This window comes from Musca domestica, unplaced genomic scaffold, assembly GCF_030504385.1.
Source record: "Musca domestica strain aabys unplaced genomic scaffold, Musca_domestica.polishedcontigs.V.1.1 4, whole genome shotgun sequence".
Classification (NCBI taxonomy): Eukaryota; Metazoa; Arthropoda; class Insecta; order Diptera; family Muscidae; genus Musca; species Musca domestica.
This window is the reverse complement of record NW_026712328.1, coordinates 28,484,803-28,503,642: the sequence shown is the minus strand read 5'-3', so window position 1 is coordinate 28,503,642 and position 18,840 is coordinate 28,484,803. Positions and strand designations below refer to the sequence as shown.

Here is an 18,840-nt window from a genome sequence, read left to right as displayed (position 1 = left end):
GGGGAGGTATCAGAAGAAATGGTTCCATCCTTACCATCGTTATAACAGATCTTTTGTTGATGGAAACATTGAGATGTACCAAGTCTGAATGGTATCGGATATTAATTTTGCGTTTTATGAGCTTTATAGATATCCAAAATTTTGACTCTTTGTGGGGGAGGTACCAGAAGGAGTGGACCGCTATATCCCATGTTTACAGCAGATTTTTGTTAGTAAAAATAATGGGATGTGTGAATTATTAAGATAACCGGATGCTTATTTCGGATTTTATAATCGTTTTGTTTATTCAAAACCTTGATCCTTTGTGGCGGAGGTATCAGAAGGAATGGTCTGATCTTTACCATCGTTTTAACAGATCTTGTGTTGATGGAAATATTGAGATGTACCAAGTGTGAATGGAGTCGGATGTTAATTTCGCCTTTTATGAGCTCCATGGATATTCAAAATGTTGACCCTTATTGGAGGAGGTACCAGAAGGAGTGGGCCGATATATTCCATCTTCATACCAGATCATGGGTTAATAAAAATATTGTGCTGTATGTAATTTGAATACAATCTGAATCTTACATCACATTTTAGAATTACTTAAAATTTCGACCCTTTTTTGGTGGGGGTATAGGATGGAGTGGACCGATACCATTTTCCATTTTCTCACCTGATCTAGCACTAATGCAAATATTAGGATTCGCAAAGTTGGAGCAAAATCGGATTATCCTTTCTCCTTCTGTGTAATAAAATAATTTTTTTGAAAATGTCGACCTTTTGTGGTGGAGTAAACAGAAGTAGTGGACCGATATTGCCCATCTCCGAACTCGATCTAAGTTTGATAATAATATTACGATGTACCAAGTTTGGACCAAATCGGATACTATCTTCGAGAGCTATCGTGCGCACCAGCCAGCCATACGAACGGATCGCGAGATCGACTCCAAATGTTCTAAAACGGATTTGGTCCAAAGAGAGAAGAGAGGGACAAAACTGTTATTTCGATAAGGCACGTTTTGACCGTATCAAATGATATTTCTTGCCATATTGCTGAGGATATAAAAATGGGCTTTTATAAATTTGATTTCAATTTTTTACACTAAAATCAATCATCGGATACTCTAACAGGAAGAAGAAGGGTTGCAAGAAAAAAGAAAGAATTTGCAAATTCTCAGTAAAAAAGGTGGTAAAATTTCTCTCTGAAATCCTGTCTCTTGCAGAACTTCTGTGTTAACATTAATAACAATCCGCAGCAATTGTTATAAATTTCAGGATAATCAGACAAACTTATTGGCGTTAATTTGGTTCCAACTAAAGCCTTGGGAACAACTCTAGTTCAATTGCGGACCATAATTTATGCTTGCTTTACGCTTCTGTGTTCTTTTACAAAGAAGCCTGTCAAAAAAACGTTTTAAGGCTTTTTATTCTCTATTAAAGTTAAACAGACGAACTATTCCTTGAATTCATTGTAGATTCTTTTCGATGAACTATCTTATATTTTGTATTTTTTGAAATATTTCCGAAACATTTTCTCTTTCCAAAATCCCACATCCATCCATGGAATCTATGTGACTTTTGATTAACTTGTTGTTTTAAGGTAAGATTACATAAAATGCTTTTTTGAATGGCTTAAGTCATCAGCTGGTTTCTTCGGAAAAGATCAAAGGAGCGTAGGGTCAAAATCGAACTAAGTCAACCTAAAACTCCTTTGTATGTAGCCAGTCAAAAAATTGTAAATAAAAATTTATTTTTATCAAAGAAATAGATTTCAAATAACAAAAACGAACTTTTCATAGAAAAAGAAGCTATCCCCAGAGTAATTTAGAACTGGAATGTTTCTTTAAAATAGAACTTCTTACTACTACACACATCCACATTTGCATTAAAAAATAAATAAAATCAATTTTTGTATTATATTTTTATTAAATAACTTATTTATTTATTTATAACCAAAACCCAAGTAATTTGAAATTATTGTGATTTTGAAAGTGTTTATTTGTTGTTTCTTTTTTTCTCGTTTTTTTTTTGCCATACCATTTGTTTTAATTTCAAACTTATTTTCTTTCTTTTTTAAAATCCCCCTCAACATGTTATGTTAAAGCATTTGTTATGCTGTCTTTGGAATACCCAAATTTTTATTTGGTATGCAAAAAAGTAATTGATTTCTTTTTCCTTTAATATTTTGTTTTCAACTCACAATTGAAAACGAAAACAAATACGTTATGCATTTTATTTGCTCGGCCTGAGTGTTGTTGTTTTATGTTGCACTTGAAAAATAAAAATAGCAACCAAAGAATGAGATATGTTAGCTCCAAGAATGCTCCAAAAAATAAATAACCGGCACCAATTGAGACCTCAGTTATTAAACAGCATGTTTAGCTAAAAGAAAATCATAGTTTTCTTTGTAAATACCTTTGTTATGTTATCTGTTATCCTTTGTGTGTTCGCTGTCGCTCTTTGTGTTATGTATGTATATATGATGTTTTCATAAAAATATCCTGATTTTTGCAATTTAAAATCAATGTGGAATTTTATTTAGCAAATTCAATTTTAGCAAAAAAAATCAGCAGCTTAACAATATTTGCCGCCTTTCTGCTGCTGCGCCAAAAAAAAAAGATATACATTGCGCCACATAACTAATCCAATATTCTAATTCCCACAACAATTTTCTTGTCATGTCATTCATCATGTCACACATTCATTCATTTCATAGACACTTTTTTCATTTCATATTTGTTATTGTTTTCTTGTACATACATACAAAATTAATTTTTTAGCAGTCATGCCTTCATTTGGATCATTATAAAATATTTTTCAATCTCATAAATTTAAAAAAACGCACAATACAAATTCTGAGAGATTTTCATAAAAAATTAAAAAGATGATGATAAAATCCAAATACCATTAGAAAGTTCAATTCGTCTTTCAAACTTATAAAAAAAGGTTGTTATTATTTTTAATAAAGTGTATTTTTTATAAATATTTAAATATAAACAAGTTAAAAAGCAGTAAGTTCGGCCGGGCCGAACTTTTAATACCCTCCACCATATGCAACGAATTTGAAAATTTTCAAAAAATAAAATCCTTAAAAAATTCTGTTAAAATTTTAAAAATACCGAATATAGCCGTTATTTTAGGGTCTATACGACGTGGACATACATAGGCATTGTTTGTCATTCAAATTCGAAACTTGAAATAAACGGTGTATAATGTAGCTAAAATCATCAAAATATCGTATATAAGGAGGTGCCGTTAAATTGGAGCTGTGCGAAGACCTGGACCAGCATAGACAATTTCCTGTCACAGGCTGTAGCATCCATTACAAACTTCAAATACCACATCTAAAACAATTTCGGTGGGTATTGTACCTAAAATCGTCAAAATACCGAATATAGGGAGGTACTGATATTTGGCTCTTATACGAAGACCTGGACCCGCACAGACAGTTTTCTGTCACAGACTATAGTTCCCATAACGAACTTCAAATACCAATTTTGAAACAATTCCGGTGGATAATGTCGCTAGAATCATCAAAATACTGAATATAGGGAGGTACCGTTATACGGGGGCTATACGAAGATGTGGACCTGCACAGACAATTTTCTGCCTTAGGGTGTAGTATCCATTTTGAACTTCAAGTACTAAATTTGAAACAATTCCCGTGAATAGTGTCCTTAAAATCATCAAAATACCGAATATCGGGAGGTACTGTTATATGGGGGCTATACGAAGACGTGGACCTGCACAGACAATTTTCTGTCTTAGGGTGTAGTATCCATTTTGAACTTTAAATACTAAATTTTAAATTATTGCCGGGAACAAAGTCGCTAAAATCATCAAAATACCGAATATCGGGAGGTACCGTTATATGGGGGCTATACGAAGACATGGACTTGCACAGACAATTTTCTATCTTAAGGTGAGGTATCCATTTGGAACTTCAAAAACCAAATTTTCAACAATTCCGGTGAATAATGTCGTTAAAATCATCAAAATACCGAATATTTGGGGGTACCGTTATATGGGGGCTATACCAAAACGGGGACTTGCACAAACCACTTTTTGTCAGAGGCTGTAGTATCCATTACGAACTTCAAATGCCAAATTTGAAACAATTCCGGTCAATAATGTCGCAAAAATCCTCAAAATACCGAATATCGGGAGATACCGTTATATGGGGCTACACCAAAACGAGGACCTACATCATCCATTTTCACTACCAAAAGTCCTGCATACATAGTACATATTTGAGTAAAATTTTATCAACCTATTTCATTTCGTTCGGAAGCTAGAGTGATTTCCACAGACGAATAGACGGACGGACAGGGCTAAACACAGTCTTAAGCTGGAAATACATAAAGCGCTTATCTGGCTGGCTTAAGTCATCGGCTGGCTTCTTCGGTAATGAACAAAGGAGCCTAGGGCCAAAATCAAACTAAGTCAACCTAAACCTCCTTTGTTCATCTACGAAGAAGCCAGCCGATGACTTAAGCCATCCAAATATGCTCTTTATGTATTTCCAGCCTTACCTTGACGAGCCTTCACTTTTAAGACTAAAGGGCTAAGTACATAAGAAGCTTGATGTCATGGCTAGGAACATTTTGTGACATTTTACGATACGACTACCTGTGTTCTTCTACTATGCTTCGGCGTGAATATTCAACATTGTTCTATGTTGGCTGAAAATACAACACTGGTGTCAACTAAAGGTAACAGCAGTGTTGTATTTTCACGCCGAAGTTACAATTTAAGCTTTGATCTACGGGTGAGATAACAAACTGCAACAAAGTCAAACGCCATCATTTTTAATTTTTTTTTTAAATTTTATTGAATGAAATCAAAAAATGTCGAAAATAGCATCAAATTTTAGAATAAGTTTAGATTTGTTCAAATTGGTCACCTTTGGCACGAATTATGGCCTTCAAACGGCCAATGAAGCAGTCACACGCTGTTGCTCTGCAGTATTTTGGACCATTCCCGGCGAAGCACTTGCTTGAGGTGACTTTGACACAATAGTCCAACGGATTGTTATCCGGAGATTTTGGTGGCCATTGTGCGCTGGAAACAATATAATGAGCTGTCACTGGAAAAATTTTAACAGCTGTCGGACGAGTGGCTTGGAAATGACAGCAGTCTGAAGTTGGTTGCAGTTTTTTCATATCACCCTGTATGCCCTAAAAAAGCTCTATGCAAAGTCATGTTAAAAATAACATTATGAATCCCCCAGAAGTAGATGCCATCAAAGGAAGCTCAAAGCCAGTAAAGAAAGTCTTAAAGTCGGGCGGGGCCGACTTTATGATACCCTACACCACTTTGCTAACTTAGTAGAGCTAGGCATAACAATTAAAAGTTTTTATGGGAGAATTCAATCATGCACGCTATGATTATAATTATAATTTAAAGTTCAAAGGACTAAATATGCCGAAGCATTTGTATCTCTTAAATTCGGACTTGTATTGCCCATTTGGTGCACAATTAATTTGAAATCGGATAAAAATATATATGGGAGATATATCCAAATCTGAACCGATCTCGATAAAATTTGGCAAAGATATTTCTGAGCTGTATTTGATATATTTCCCTGAATATCGTTGTTACGGAGTGCATATTACAGTTGTGGGTAACAAATATAACAAATCGGATGAACAATATATATGGAAGCTATAGCTATATCTAAACCGATCTTCACCAAATTTGACATACTAGCTTCTAGACTCAATTCGGTCGTAAGTGCCAAATTCCATCCCATTTGGACAAATATTAGACGTTTGGTGCACAATAAAAGGTAAATCGGACGATGTTATATATGGGAGCTATATCCAAATCTGAACCGATTTTGATAAAATTTAGCAAATGTATTTCTGAGCTGTATTTGATATATTTCCTTAAATATTGTTGTTACAGAGTGCATATTACGGCTGCGAAGGACAAATATAACAAATGGGATGAACAATATATATGGGAGCTATAGCTATATCTGAACCGATTTCGATCAAATTCGGCATACTTATTTTCAGGTCCAATCTGATCGTACGTGCAAAATTCCATACTATTCGGACTAATATTACACGTTTGGTGCACAATAAAACGAAAATCGGACGAAGATATATATGGGAGCTATATCTAAATTTTGACCGATTATCCCCAATTTCAATAGGGTTCGTCCCTGGGCCAAACAAATTATTTGTGCAAAATTTCATCTGGATAGGGCAATAAATGCGAACTGTACTTTGTTTACAAAAATACATGGACAGACGGACGGACATGCATAAATCGACTCAGAATGTGATTCTATGCAGATCATCAAAAGGAACTATGGGTCTATCTCGTTTCCTTTTGCCTGTTACAAACAAATGCGCAAAGACATAATACCCTGACCACCTTGTGGTGTAGGGTATAAAAACTAAACCACAACTAAATAATACATAATCCTGCTCTCTTCGGAAGTATGGTATACATCTACATTGCATACTTCTAGGCGACTTGTTTTCCAAGTTTCTTTACATGCATGAATATGCACAATTTTCGGGCAAATTCATTTGCATAATTATCCAAATTTGCTCATAATTATGCAGACTTATCTATGTTTTGTTTCGAAATGTGGAAAACACGTCTCCATTTCTTCCTAATTTGATTGAAAGGAATTTGTGCCTCAGTGATTCCAGACATTTCAAGACGAAAACTTTTGCAACATGTTGCCGTTGCAAAAACAAACTGTTCCAAAAGTGCCATTGGCGACAACAATACTCAATCACTTTATATAATACATACAAAGTCATATGCAATCTCGATGATGAAGATGATGATGAGGAGCTTGTTGCATAGAACTTTCTAACTGCAATGGCAATTTTACCAAAAAAAATGATACAATTGGGAGAGGGAGAAGGAAGGGTGAACATAAATTCAATGATCATAAATGAAATTACTGCAGTAACTTTTAGACGACATAGCGGCAACAATTTACAAGCTAGACAAGCAAAAAAATCAACGAGGAGTTCTATTGAGAGGTGAGAGAGAGAGAGAGAGAGTCGGAGACAGAGAGTTCCTTGTATGACACACCCATTACCCTAAAGTTATGACAGAATAATTTATGTTAAAGGCAATAGAGTGCAGCCAAAGAGCTACATATAACCGAATCTGCTGCGTTGATTACCGGCGCTGCAAAAATTAACTTCCATGTATGCTAACGTGTCCATGTACCTACCATACAAAAAGTTTGTTCCGAATTTTTACCCAGAAACGCTTAACATGATTTATGATTACATTCACGTTAGATGGCGGCAAACTTCTTGCCATACTAGGCACTTCATGCCAGTCGCTCTTTAAAAATTTGTTCACCGGCAAGGCGACAATATACGTGGTGGACGAGTTGTTGTTGCTGCGGTTTTCAATGGCAACAATGTTAAATGTCTATTATTCGACAACATATGAAGGACATTTCGTTTTGTAATAGAGTTACAATGTCCACTTCACGTTGTCCTTCAAAGCATTTCGGTTGTAAAATACGGAAACATGCAAGTTGAGTACTAAAATTGCTACTATGTTTTAAAATTCTCCAAGGAGCAGTTAATCTAAAAGAAATGTTTAGCTGGCAAGTGTTTTAGCAAAACTAATTTAGATTAAAACACAGATATTTAAATGTAAGGCGGTATGGCTTTATGACATAAATAGAAGGTCTTCAAGGTTAAAAGAATTTAAGTTTCAAGTAAGGATGATACCATCCTTGCTCATGAATGGGATGTACTTTGATTACTTTTTGTTTATTTATTCCCTATACCACATATGGAAGCGAGATAGATCTATTGTTACTTTTAAGAACCCTCATAGAATCACTCCGTCCGTCAATGTATTTTTGTGAAAAAAAATGCAGGATGAATTTATTACTCGATTAAGATGAACTTTTCCAAACAATATTTGTTTTTCTGCACCAAATGGCTAGTATTAGTCCAAATGACCTGAATTCTAGACCAAATTTATTCTAGATGCAAGTATATTAAATATAACTATAGCCCCCATATACAGGGTGAGATAAAAAAAAACTGCAACAAAGTCAAACTCCATAATTTTTACATTTTTATACCCTCCACCATAGTATGCAAGGTATATTAAGTTTGTCATTCCGTTTGTAACACCTCGAAATATACATTTTAGACCCCACAAAGTATATATAAAAGTTTGTCCGCCTGTCCGTCTGTCCATCTGTGACAACCACTTCGGAACGAATTGTAGTAGATTGATAAAATTTTACTCAAATGTATATTATGTCTGCAGGACTTTTGAAATTGAAAATGGGCCATGTAGGTCCACGTTTTGGTATAGCCCTCACATAACGGTACCCCCCGATATTCGGTATTTTGATGATTTTTGCGATAATATTCATCGGAATTGTTTCAAATTTGGTATTCGAAGTTTAAAATAATTACTACGGCCTATGAGAGAAAATTGTCTGTGCGGGTCCACGTCTTCGTATAGTCCACATATAAAAGAACCCCCCTATATTCGGTATTTTGATGATTTTAGCGACATTATTTACCAGAATTATTTCACATTTTGTATTTGAAGTTCGTAATGGATACTACAGCCTATGACAGAAAATTGTCTGTGCAGGTTCACGTCTTCGTATAGCCTCCATATAATCTATTTTTAAGATTTTAATAGATATTTTTAACTGATTTTATTGTTCTTGAGAATTGCCAAATTCGTTCCGAAGGGTGGAGGGTATTCAAAGATCGGCCCGGCCGGACTTACAGCTTTTTTTACTTTTTTTTTAATTTTATTGAATGAAAGCAAAAATGTCGGAAATATCATCAAATTTTAGAATAAGTTTAGATTTGTTCGAATTGGTCACCTTTGGCACGAATTATGACCTTCAAACGGCCAATGAAACCGTCACACGCTGTCCAAATGATGCTTTGAGGTATTTTGGCCCATTCCCGGCAAAGCTCTTGCTTGAGGTGATCGACACTTTGGTATTTCTTAGTTCCAGTGCTTTCCAAAATACTCCAGACACAACGTGTCTGTCAACGGATTGGTATTCGGAGACTTTGGTGGATATTGTGCGCTGGAAATGAAGCGAGAAATCTCATTTTGTAACCATTCTTCGGAGGCGCGTGCTGAGTGCGATGGTGTTGAGTCCTGTTGGAATGCCCAAGATCTATGGCCAAAGTGTTTTGCGTACACCCTCGTAATAATATTGTTTCGATAATATTCGGCATTTATTCTAAGGCCACGGTCGATTAACACGAGCGGAGAGCGACCATCGGCTGTTATGGCGGGCCACACCATCACCATGGCCGGCGCTTGAGTTATGGTGGCCAGCCGAAGTTGCACATTTTCAGCTGACCTCTTTGGCAAGTAAACACGATCATTTTGTTTGTTTACAAACTGCTGGACAACGAATGTTTTCTCATCGGAGATCGGAGAAAACCAAATTCGGCAGTTCACCACTTTCGCAAAGCGAAGCAACTCTTTAGCACTTTTGAGTTTATTTGCTTTCTGTTGCAGTGTAAGTTCTTGCACTTTTTGGAATTGCAATGAATTTACCCCGAGCTCATTTTTCAATATTTGCCGAATGGAATATTGCGATATGTTTCGAGCCATTTTCGGCCACTGTAATGCGAGTTTAGAAAATTATTTTGCTTTTGTACGCTTGTAAACAATATAATGAGCTGTCACTGGAATAATTTTAACAGCCGTCGGATGAGTGGCTTAGAAATGACAACAGTCTGAAGTTGCTTGCTGTTTTTTCATCCCACCCTGTATATTTTTATCTGTTTTCAGGTTTTTGACAAAAAGCAAGTGCTTCAAACTTTGGTGGAAATTGATATAGCTACACCCCATACGTATATGATTCATCCGATTTGGTGTTTAAGTCCTCCACATGCGTAATATGCACTCCACAACAATGATATTTGATACCGGACATCAGATACTGCTCGGAAAAAAACTCTGCCAAATTTTATTGAGATCGGTTCAGATTTCATATAGCTTCGATCTGATTTTACGGTTATCACTCACCATTTTCTATGTAGTATCAGCCCAAATTGAATAGATTTCTTTTATATTCCAACGAATTTTACCAATTGGTAAAACCCGCTCCGGTATATCTATTGTTCTCTCATTGTACGTGAGAGAAAAAATTCTCTCAGTATAAGTTAATAAGCAATGAGCCAATAAATTGTTAAATGAAGTACCATAACGACATATTGCTCCCGCATTTTACATCATCTTGTAATACTCAAAAAAATCCAAAATACTCATAACTTTTGTCTGTATTCATGCCAATATTCCCACAATTTTATTTGACCCAAATGTCATTTACGTGTTGAATTGTTTAGACTTTTTTGTGTCTGGTCATAAGTATGTTAACATATTGTAATCAAAACTATTTCAGAAACCACCCAAAACCCCATTCAAAAAAAAAATTGTTTATTTTCAAAACAATTCAAACATCCGCTGTATATCCCCCACAATTAAAACCTCCCAAAAAAACAATGAAATCAAAATTGGGAAGGGTAATTAACAACAGAGATTCCTAAACAAAATACTATCAAAACGCGGAAGCAAACACTTGCATTCAAAAATGAAAAAAAAAGGGCGGAGCGAGAAGACACATTTGAAATTTTCTAAATTACCACTTCACTGTCATAATAACACTGGGCAACAGCAACCAAAATAAACAACTGTATCTATCATCCCAAAAATAAAACAAAAACATTGTCTGATGAATCACAACAAAGCATAACAGACAATCTTCTATGATCCCCACTATTTTTTGTGTGGCATGAATGATGGCTCTTCCAATGCAGTTGCTATCTAGAATACTCCAAAATGCATGACTTGATTTTTTTTTCACCCAAATCAAAAGTTGAAATCTTAATATTGAATTATGCCTGACAGCTTCCATGGCATCGTGATACTCTATTGTGGGGTGTTGATTTTAACAAATCTCAACAAAAAAAATCCAACAACAGTTGTTTAATTAAATCTCTTGGCCCTTGAAAAAAAACGAAATAAAATAATGATTTGAAAACGTCAACGGAGGCAGCGAAACTCAAAAATGTCTGACATATGTAAGTGTGTACATCTGCAAAAAGCAGAAGAGTATCAGCTAAATAAACGAATCTATCACACAGACAAATAGAAAAATTTGGAAGAATTGGAAAACAAGTTCAATGAAAACATTTCATCGATTTTGCCAAAGAACATATTTATTTGGCAATTCATAATTAAAAAAAAAATATAAAACCATAGCTAGTAACTAGTTACCACTAATTTCAGCAAATCTGTCGGGTTTAACAGGATTGATTTTGTTCAACAGCCTTTATGAGGCAACAATTTACAAACGCCTACAACGCCACAGTTTATATTCCCACTAACGAACATCGAAAAGGATATCTTGACAACAAGTCCAAGAAATACATAACCAAATATCCACAAGTTAACCTCTGATAGTCCTTGTTTAATGTTATAAAGAAACAATATATGTTTTACTCACAGGGATCTTTAAAAAAAATTTTAAGTTCTATCTCGTCTTAACAACAATCAAACCACTGTCTCAACTTTTTCTCATTCAATGGAGCAAAAAACTAACACACCAAACATTGCGGTGCAGTTTTTTTCTCCTTCCTTTTATTGCTATCATAAACTAAAGTATTTGTCAGAAAATATTTGCGAGGGAGAAAAAGTAGGTATCACGAAAGCTCTCAAAATGTATACAGGTAGGGTACACAAGGTACTAAAAAGACCCATTCGCGTTTACGTTTTCACTAAATTTTTATACCTTCCACCATACTATGGTGGATTATTGCTATCATAAACAAAAGTATTTGTCAGAAAATAGTTCCGAGGTAGAAAAAGTAGGTATCACGAAAGCTCTCAATATTTATACAAGTAGGGTACACAAGGCACGAAAAACACCCATTCGCGTTGCCATTTTCACTAAATTGTTATACCCTCCACCATACTATGTATCTACTCGAAATACTCATGTCAGACCAAGCCAAAGTGTATACAGGGTGAGATAAAAAATCTGCAACCATCTTCAGACTGCTGTCATTTCTAAGCCACTCGTCCGACAGCTGTTAAAATCATTCCAGTGGCAGCTCATTATATTGTTTACAAGCGTACATTAGCCTTTTGGTGAGAATTTTCCATCTGAGATGAATATATCGCAATATTCCATTCGGCAAATATGGAAAAATGAGCTCGGGGTAAAGCCATTGAAATTCCCAAAAATTGAAAGAACTTACACCGCAACAGAAAGAAAATAGAATCAAAAGAGCTAAAGAGTTGCTTCGCTTGGCCGAAAGTGGTGAACTGCCGAATTTGGTTTTCTCCGATGAGAAAACATTCGTTGTCCAGCAGTTTGTAAACAAACAAAATGATCGTGTTTACTTGCCAAAGAGGTCAGCTTAAACTGTGTACCTTCGGTTGGCCACCAGAACTCAAGCGCCGGCCATGGTGATGGTGTGGGCCGCCATAACAGCCGATGGTCGCTCTCCGCTCGTATTAATCGACCGTGGCATCAGAATAAATGTCAAATATTGTAGCGAAAATATTCTGGAGGGCGTATTAAAGCCTTGGGCACGCAAACATTTGGCCACAGACCTTGGACATTCCAACAGGATTCAGCACGCGCCACCCAAGAACGGTTACCAAATGAGCGGGAATGTCCACAAAATCTCCGGATACCAATTCGTTGGACTATTGTGTCTGGAGTATTTTGGAAAGCAAAATTGGCACTAAAAATAGCAAAGTATCGATCACCTCAAGCAAGCGCTTCGCCGGGAATGGGTCAAAATGCCGCAGAGCAACATTCGGGCAGCGTGTCACGGTTTCATTGGCCGTTTGAAGGCCATAATTCGAGCCAAAAGTGACCCATTCGAACATTATTCTTAAATTTGATGCTATTACCGAAATTTTTTGCTTTCATTCAACAAAATGTAAAATTTTTTGGCGCTTGACTTTGTTGCAGTTTTTTATCTCACCCTGTATATTCTTGATCAACGTAAAATTTTATGTCTTTGTGGCGATGTCCATCTTTCTGTCTGTTGTAATTACTCTTATCTTTCGAACGAATTGTGATAGAAGACTAAAAGTTTGCACACATATTTATTTTGTTAGTAGGCAGGTTATGGGTGGTAAATGGGCCATGTGGGTCCAAGTTTTCATATAGCCACCATATAACTGTACCTCCCAATATTGGGTATTTTGATGATTATAGCCATATTTTTTACCGGAATTATTTCAAATTTCGTATTTGAAGTTCGTAATAGATACTAGTGCCGATGACAAAAATTCGCGTAAGCAGGTCCACATCTTCGTATAGCCCCTAAATAACGATACCTCCCGATATTCGGTATTTTGATGATTTCAGTCACATTATTGACCCGAATTGTTTCAAATTTCGTAGTTGAAGTTCATAATGGGTACTACAACATGTGACAAAAAAGTGTATGTACAGGTTCACAGGTCTTCATATAGCCCCCCTATATAACTGTATCTCCCAATATTCGGTATTTTGATGATTTTAGCGACATTTTTACCGGAATTGTTTCAAATTTTGTATGCGAAGTTCGTAATGAGTACTACAGCCTCCACATCTCCGTATAGCCCCCATATAAAGGTTATCAATTGAGAAATATTTTTCTACGGATTTTTTTTTTTTTCAATTTTCAATTTTCTTCAAAATTGTGGAGGGTAATAAAATTTCGGCCTAGCCGAACCTAACGCTTTTTACTCGTTTTTCCTCAATTATTCATGATTGCAGGAATTGTCTCTCCAGGAAAATACTATCCGTGGGAATAAAATTTTATCTGGATATTTGAGCTGATTATGAAACATATCGATTTATTAATATTCAGCCGCTCTCGCTATCAACAACAAATGCCTTCAAATTCACACAATAATTTCAAAAACATACTCATCATATTATTAAAAAAATGATTTTTCATAAGATTGTCATATCAAATTTTCACTATTTCCTCATATACTTTTTTTATCTATCGCATTCAAATTTAGTCTATAGTTTTAATTTTTCAAAATTATTTACATTAAAGTTTAACCAGACAAATTGATGTGTGACCAGAGTGCTTAAATTGTAAAGCTAATGCATTTAAAATCGTAGTGTTGCCAACTATAACACAACTTACATACGACAGTTTTTCTTATTTTACGAAGTTTACTCGATTTCAAATGCCACTTCATTCCGTGGCATATACGATTTACGTTGCGTTTACGCTTTGGAATTGACATTTGAAATTGGCATTGGATTTCGTCAATCCAAACGTTTTTACATACTAAAGGCTAAAGACTTTTATATTGGCACCTGTCAAATGCATTAGACTGATAACTTTAAAAAGAACCTGAATTTAATTCACCACTGCACTCTTGCATTCATTTGAATTACATTTCAGAGCTTTATGATAATTTTTGACATTCACACGCTCTATATTTATCATTTCCAAATAAATTCACACATTAAGCCTCTTCTCTATAAATATCTCCTAAATTCTGCTTTCTCTTTCATTATCATTTCTCTTTCTCTCTCACCCTCTCTGGCTTGTTTTTGCTTACAAAAAAGCAATATCATCACACATTATTTTTATAAATATTTTGTAAATAAGTATTTTATTTATTTATTAATATTTTTTAATTAAAAAAAAAACATAATCATTTTATTTTAATTTAACCAGCCTACAAAAACAACAACAACATAAACTAACCTTAAATACATGTTTTTTTCTTCTCGTTTATTCTCTTTTTATGTTACCCAAAATCCCGCCTCCTATTTTATGTTTTGAATATGCGAAATTCTAAAACCAAAAATCTACATTTGTACAAAAAAAAAATCGAAAACTCACCAAAAATCGAATCATAATCTTTCATCATACCCCTCAAAAAAAAAAAAAACATTCAACTAACTTTAGCGATACGACGGCTACTAGCGGCGAACTTAAAAATGCTTTAGCTTCGACTGAAGATGGAAATGGGGATGTGATGGAACAGCAACAACGCAATCGTGCTGCCGATCTAAAGGCATCCAAATCGAAATTCGGTCGCAGCAAGTCGAGTGATCTATTAAAAAAAGAATCTGTTGCCTTACCCTACGATAAGGGAAAGAGCACCTTGACCCGTTTAAATTCCCTCAAACAATGGGGTCGCAATCGTTTCAAGTTTATGCAACGTTCCGCCTCCGGCGATCAGCATAATGCATCCATGTTATCGACCATTAACAGCAGTGGCTGCAGTGGCAGTAATGATTTAAATACATCCGGTTCCACATCGGCAGATAGCCACAACACATCAAGCGAAAAGGCCGAAATATGTTCGGCTTCGGGTAGTGCTAGCGTTTCATCGCACAAGACATCTTCAACCACCAAGATGGGTGAGAAATCATCGGTTACCGATGTGGATGAAGATTGCCGGGTCCATGAATATGTTACACAGCGTGCACACGAAAGTCGGTTTTCGCATGAACGAAAACCCTCGTATTCGTCGTCAGAGAAATCGATGAGTGTCAGTAGTTCGGGTCATTTGAGAGGTAAACTTCACTTAAATTCGGCATGTGCGAATGTGAAGCTGAGAGATACTTCTTCATTGAATCGCCAGCGACGTATCAACGGCCTGGGTGGTGGCAACAACAAGGATGACCAGCCGCATTCGAGTAGTGGCAATTGGAGTGCCAGTTCCGAATCGGGTCGTGCCTCGATTGGCAGTGAAATAACATTGCAACCCAAGTCAAGTGCTTCCAATACTTCGTTGAATGTATCGAGTTTCCAGAATGGCAGCAGTAATCCACCGTCTTCAATGCTGAGTCGTAGACGTTTCTTTAATACATCAGCATCGAGCAGTGTGACAAGTGAGGGAACAGCCACGCCCGATTTGCAAATGGCCAATGAGGGTACATATCCCAATCATTTGGATGATGAAACCAGTTCGGCATATTCATGTGATACCGAAGGTTACTACACCTCCTTCCACATGGATAGTGGTCTGAGAACATTGAAGGAGGAGGAGATAAACATGAGTAATTTCCAAATTGGTGGTCATCCCTTGAATGGCTCCATTTTTGGACAATCTGGACCATCTAGTTTCAACAGCTCACCGCAGACATTAATGGCTGAAAATGAATATGAACTGTTTGGTAGAGGTTCAACATCGACCACAACCAGTTCAGCGGGTACCGTGTGCACCACATTGATGGCCCATAACTCCGGTGCCGAACAGTCTAGCTTGAATAATAGCCTGGCCAGCTGTGGTCCCGAAGTGCCCGAACGTGTTAGCTCTTTACGCTTGAGCAGTGCCTCCACCAGTACCCTGGAAAGAAGTATTTCCAGTAGTACCATAGGAAGTACCTTGGAGCGTACTGGTACCATAAAACGTAATGTTAATGCCTCATTGAAATTGTCCTGCAGTGAAGTTCCCTCATTGGAATCCAATACTGCAACTCCAGAATCCCAAGATGATGAATTTAATTTCAATGAACAAATCAAGAAAAGAGGAGCCCTGTCACTGCCACACAGCAGTGAGGTTGAGGTATCGGAATGCTCCGATCTGGAGGGTGTGGAACGTATTGAAAGGATAAAACAGAAAACTGCCATGACTGCCAGGCGCATACCATCCATGTGTATCATTACGCCATCTACCAGTGATGATGAGAATCATCATCTGGATGAGTTCCAAAGTGAACGCCACCAAGATGTGGAAGATGAGACAAACGAAGATGAGGATGATGTCTTGAATAAAACCCTAACGGAGGAAAGCTTTAAGGATTTGCTGGATGATGACAAGGAAAAGGTGAAACTACAGGAGGTAGACAACAATTTAAATCACGTCAATGAAAATCTATCCCTGTTTGAAAAGCTCAAAGTTATATTGCCACCCTCGGTTAAGAAATCACCCAAGAAAGCTTTCCCCACACCCGAACTTTCGGTCATCAATGACGATGAGCTTTACGATATGGCCGGTGAATACGTTTACATTTCAGCCGATGTTAGCAATAACAATAACAAAAAAGCTCCTGGCCAACCAATGATGCCAAAAGCTTCGGCTGCCAGTTCACTGGGTATTTATTATTCCAACAATGTCTTGAGAATGCCACAGCCAGCCACTGAATACGTTTCCTTGAATGAATTGCCCAAGACAATACAAAAAGCCTATGCTAAGGAATCCCCTTCTGTCCTTGCTGCCAGCAGCTCTTCGAAAACAAGGGCGGAGGGTAGTTCGATGGCAGAGAGTGAAAACAAACAAAGAAGTGCCTTGTGCGCCGACTCGGACAAAGCTACACAACAACCAAACAATTCAATGTCTTCGCCTGGCGGCGCAATGGCCATGTATGCCGAAATAAATGAATTACGTTCAGAAATTGCAGCATCTGCTGCTGCTGCCACAGCCGCAGCCACTGCTACATCGACATCTGCAAATGCTACAACTCTCAGTTATTTGCAAAACACACCACCATCATCTGCTTCCTCATCGCCGCATGTCTCACCCCATAAGGGAGCCAGAGTACGTTTGAATGCACAAGGCAAACCAATTTACGATTCCGATAGTTTGAAACGACGCAAAGGCGCGCACACAACATTCGCACCGGGTCCGTATGTCAAACGGCAACCAGACTACGACGATTCCAACGAGTATAGTGATATTAAACGCGGCGGCGAAGAAGAAAACGAAAGTGTCGATACCACAATACGCAATACGAGTACGTCCAGTTTGCATAGTTCCACATCGACGCCAGTGAAAAGTGAAAGTGTTCTTAATCCGGTGGCCAAGCTATTGCTGCTCAACAAGAGCAATGCAAATCCGCGAAAAATTGCCAATGTCCGGCCCATAGTTCATCAGAATTCGTCAAAATTGGCATTGGGTTCGCCCTCGATGCGTCCATTGCCCCTAACACCGTACGAACAGCAAGCAAACAACACTGCCACGGAAATGTACGCTTCGTCCTCGGCATATGCGGCCATTTATAGCGATGCCACCAACAACAGCAGCAAACAGTTGACTGCCAATCAAACAAATCCCTATTTCCATCATCCACAGTCGTCCATGATGCATTCACCATCCACAAAATCAACAGCCTCAAGTACTGGCTCCACCATATCATCATCGACAGGCTCCTCCATATCCGCAGCATCTGTCGCCACCACCGCTACCACGAACAGTGGAGGTGGTGGTAGTGGCACTCTATCATCCAAAGATGACGAAGGTAAGCTTTGTTCTTCTACAACTACAGCTATAACAAATGAATTAAAAACAACAACAACACCAACAACACCACTTCCTATTTCTCATCCTCCAACACCATCAACACTTTCACAACAACAACAACAAATAAGTATTAGCAAACCAAACCCCACAAACCATGTAAATAACACACAAATAATAATTAAACGGAAACACATAATATCCAATGGGCCGGAGATTCCTCCGGCTCCAACTAGTCTGGGTAACTTTCAAGAACCTTGTCATGCTGCTGCTCCCCATATGCCCCTTATGGGAACATTTAAAGCTAAGCAAAAGTCAAAACACAAAGAAATTGAAAGTTGTCGTGGCAGAGAAGGTGGTGATGGTGGTGATTCACTTGCATCGCCCCAGGTGGCGATGGGGAATGGGGAAAACAATAACTTGCCCATAATAAAATCAACCCCAATGTTAGCATCCCAAGCCCCACCGCCACCACCAGCTCTGCCCATACGTTCAAATTCAAATAAACCCCAAATGAATGCTACACAAAATGCATTTCCTTCTTGCCAAACAAAGGAGGAACTTGCCAAACGTAATTCTCCATACCTTTTTACCAACAACAACAACTACAATAATAATAATGACGCTGACGACAACCATAACAAA

The 18,840-nt window shown here is 37.3% G+C and overlaps 1 protein-coding gene across 1 annotated transcript in view; it reads left to right on the top strand.

The window, feature by feature from the left end:
* Positions 1 to 18,840, top strand: part of LOC101901532 (serine-rich adhesin for platelets) — a 238,540-nt gene that overhangs the window by 203,662 nt on the left and 16,038 nt on the right. The window contains exon 5 of the mRNA XM_059126713.1: positions 14,916 to 18,196. Coding sequence (XP_058982696.1) covers positions 14,916 to 18,196 — 3,281 coding nt within the window. The remainder of the gene's footprint in view (positions 1 to 14,915; positions 18,197 to 18,840) is intronic.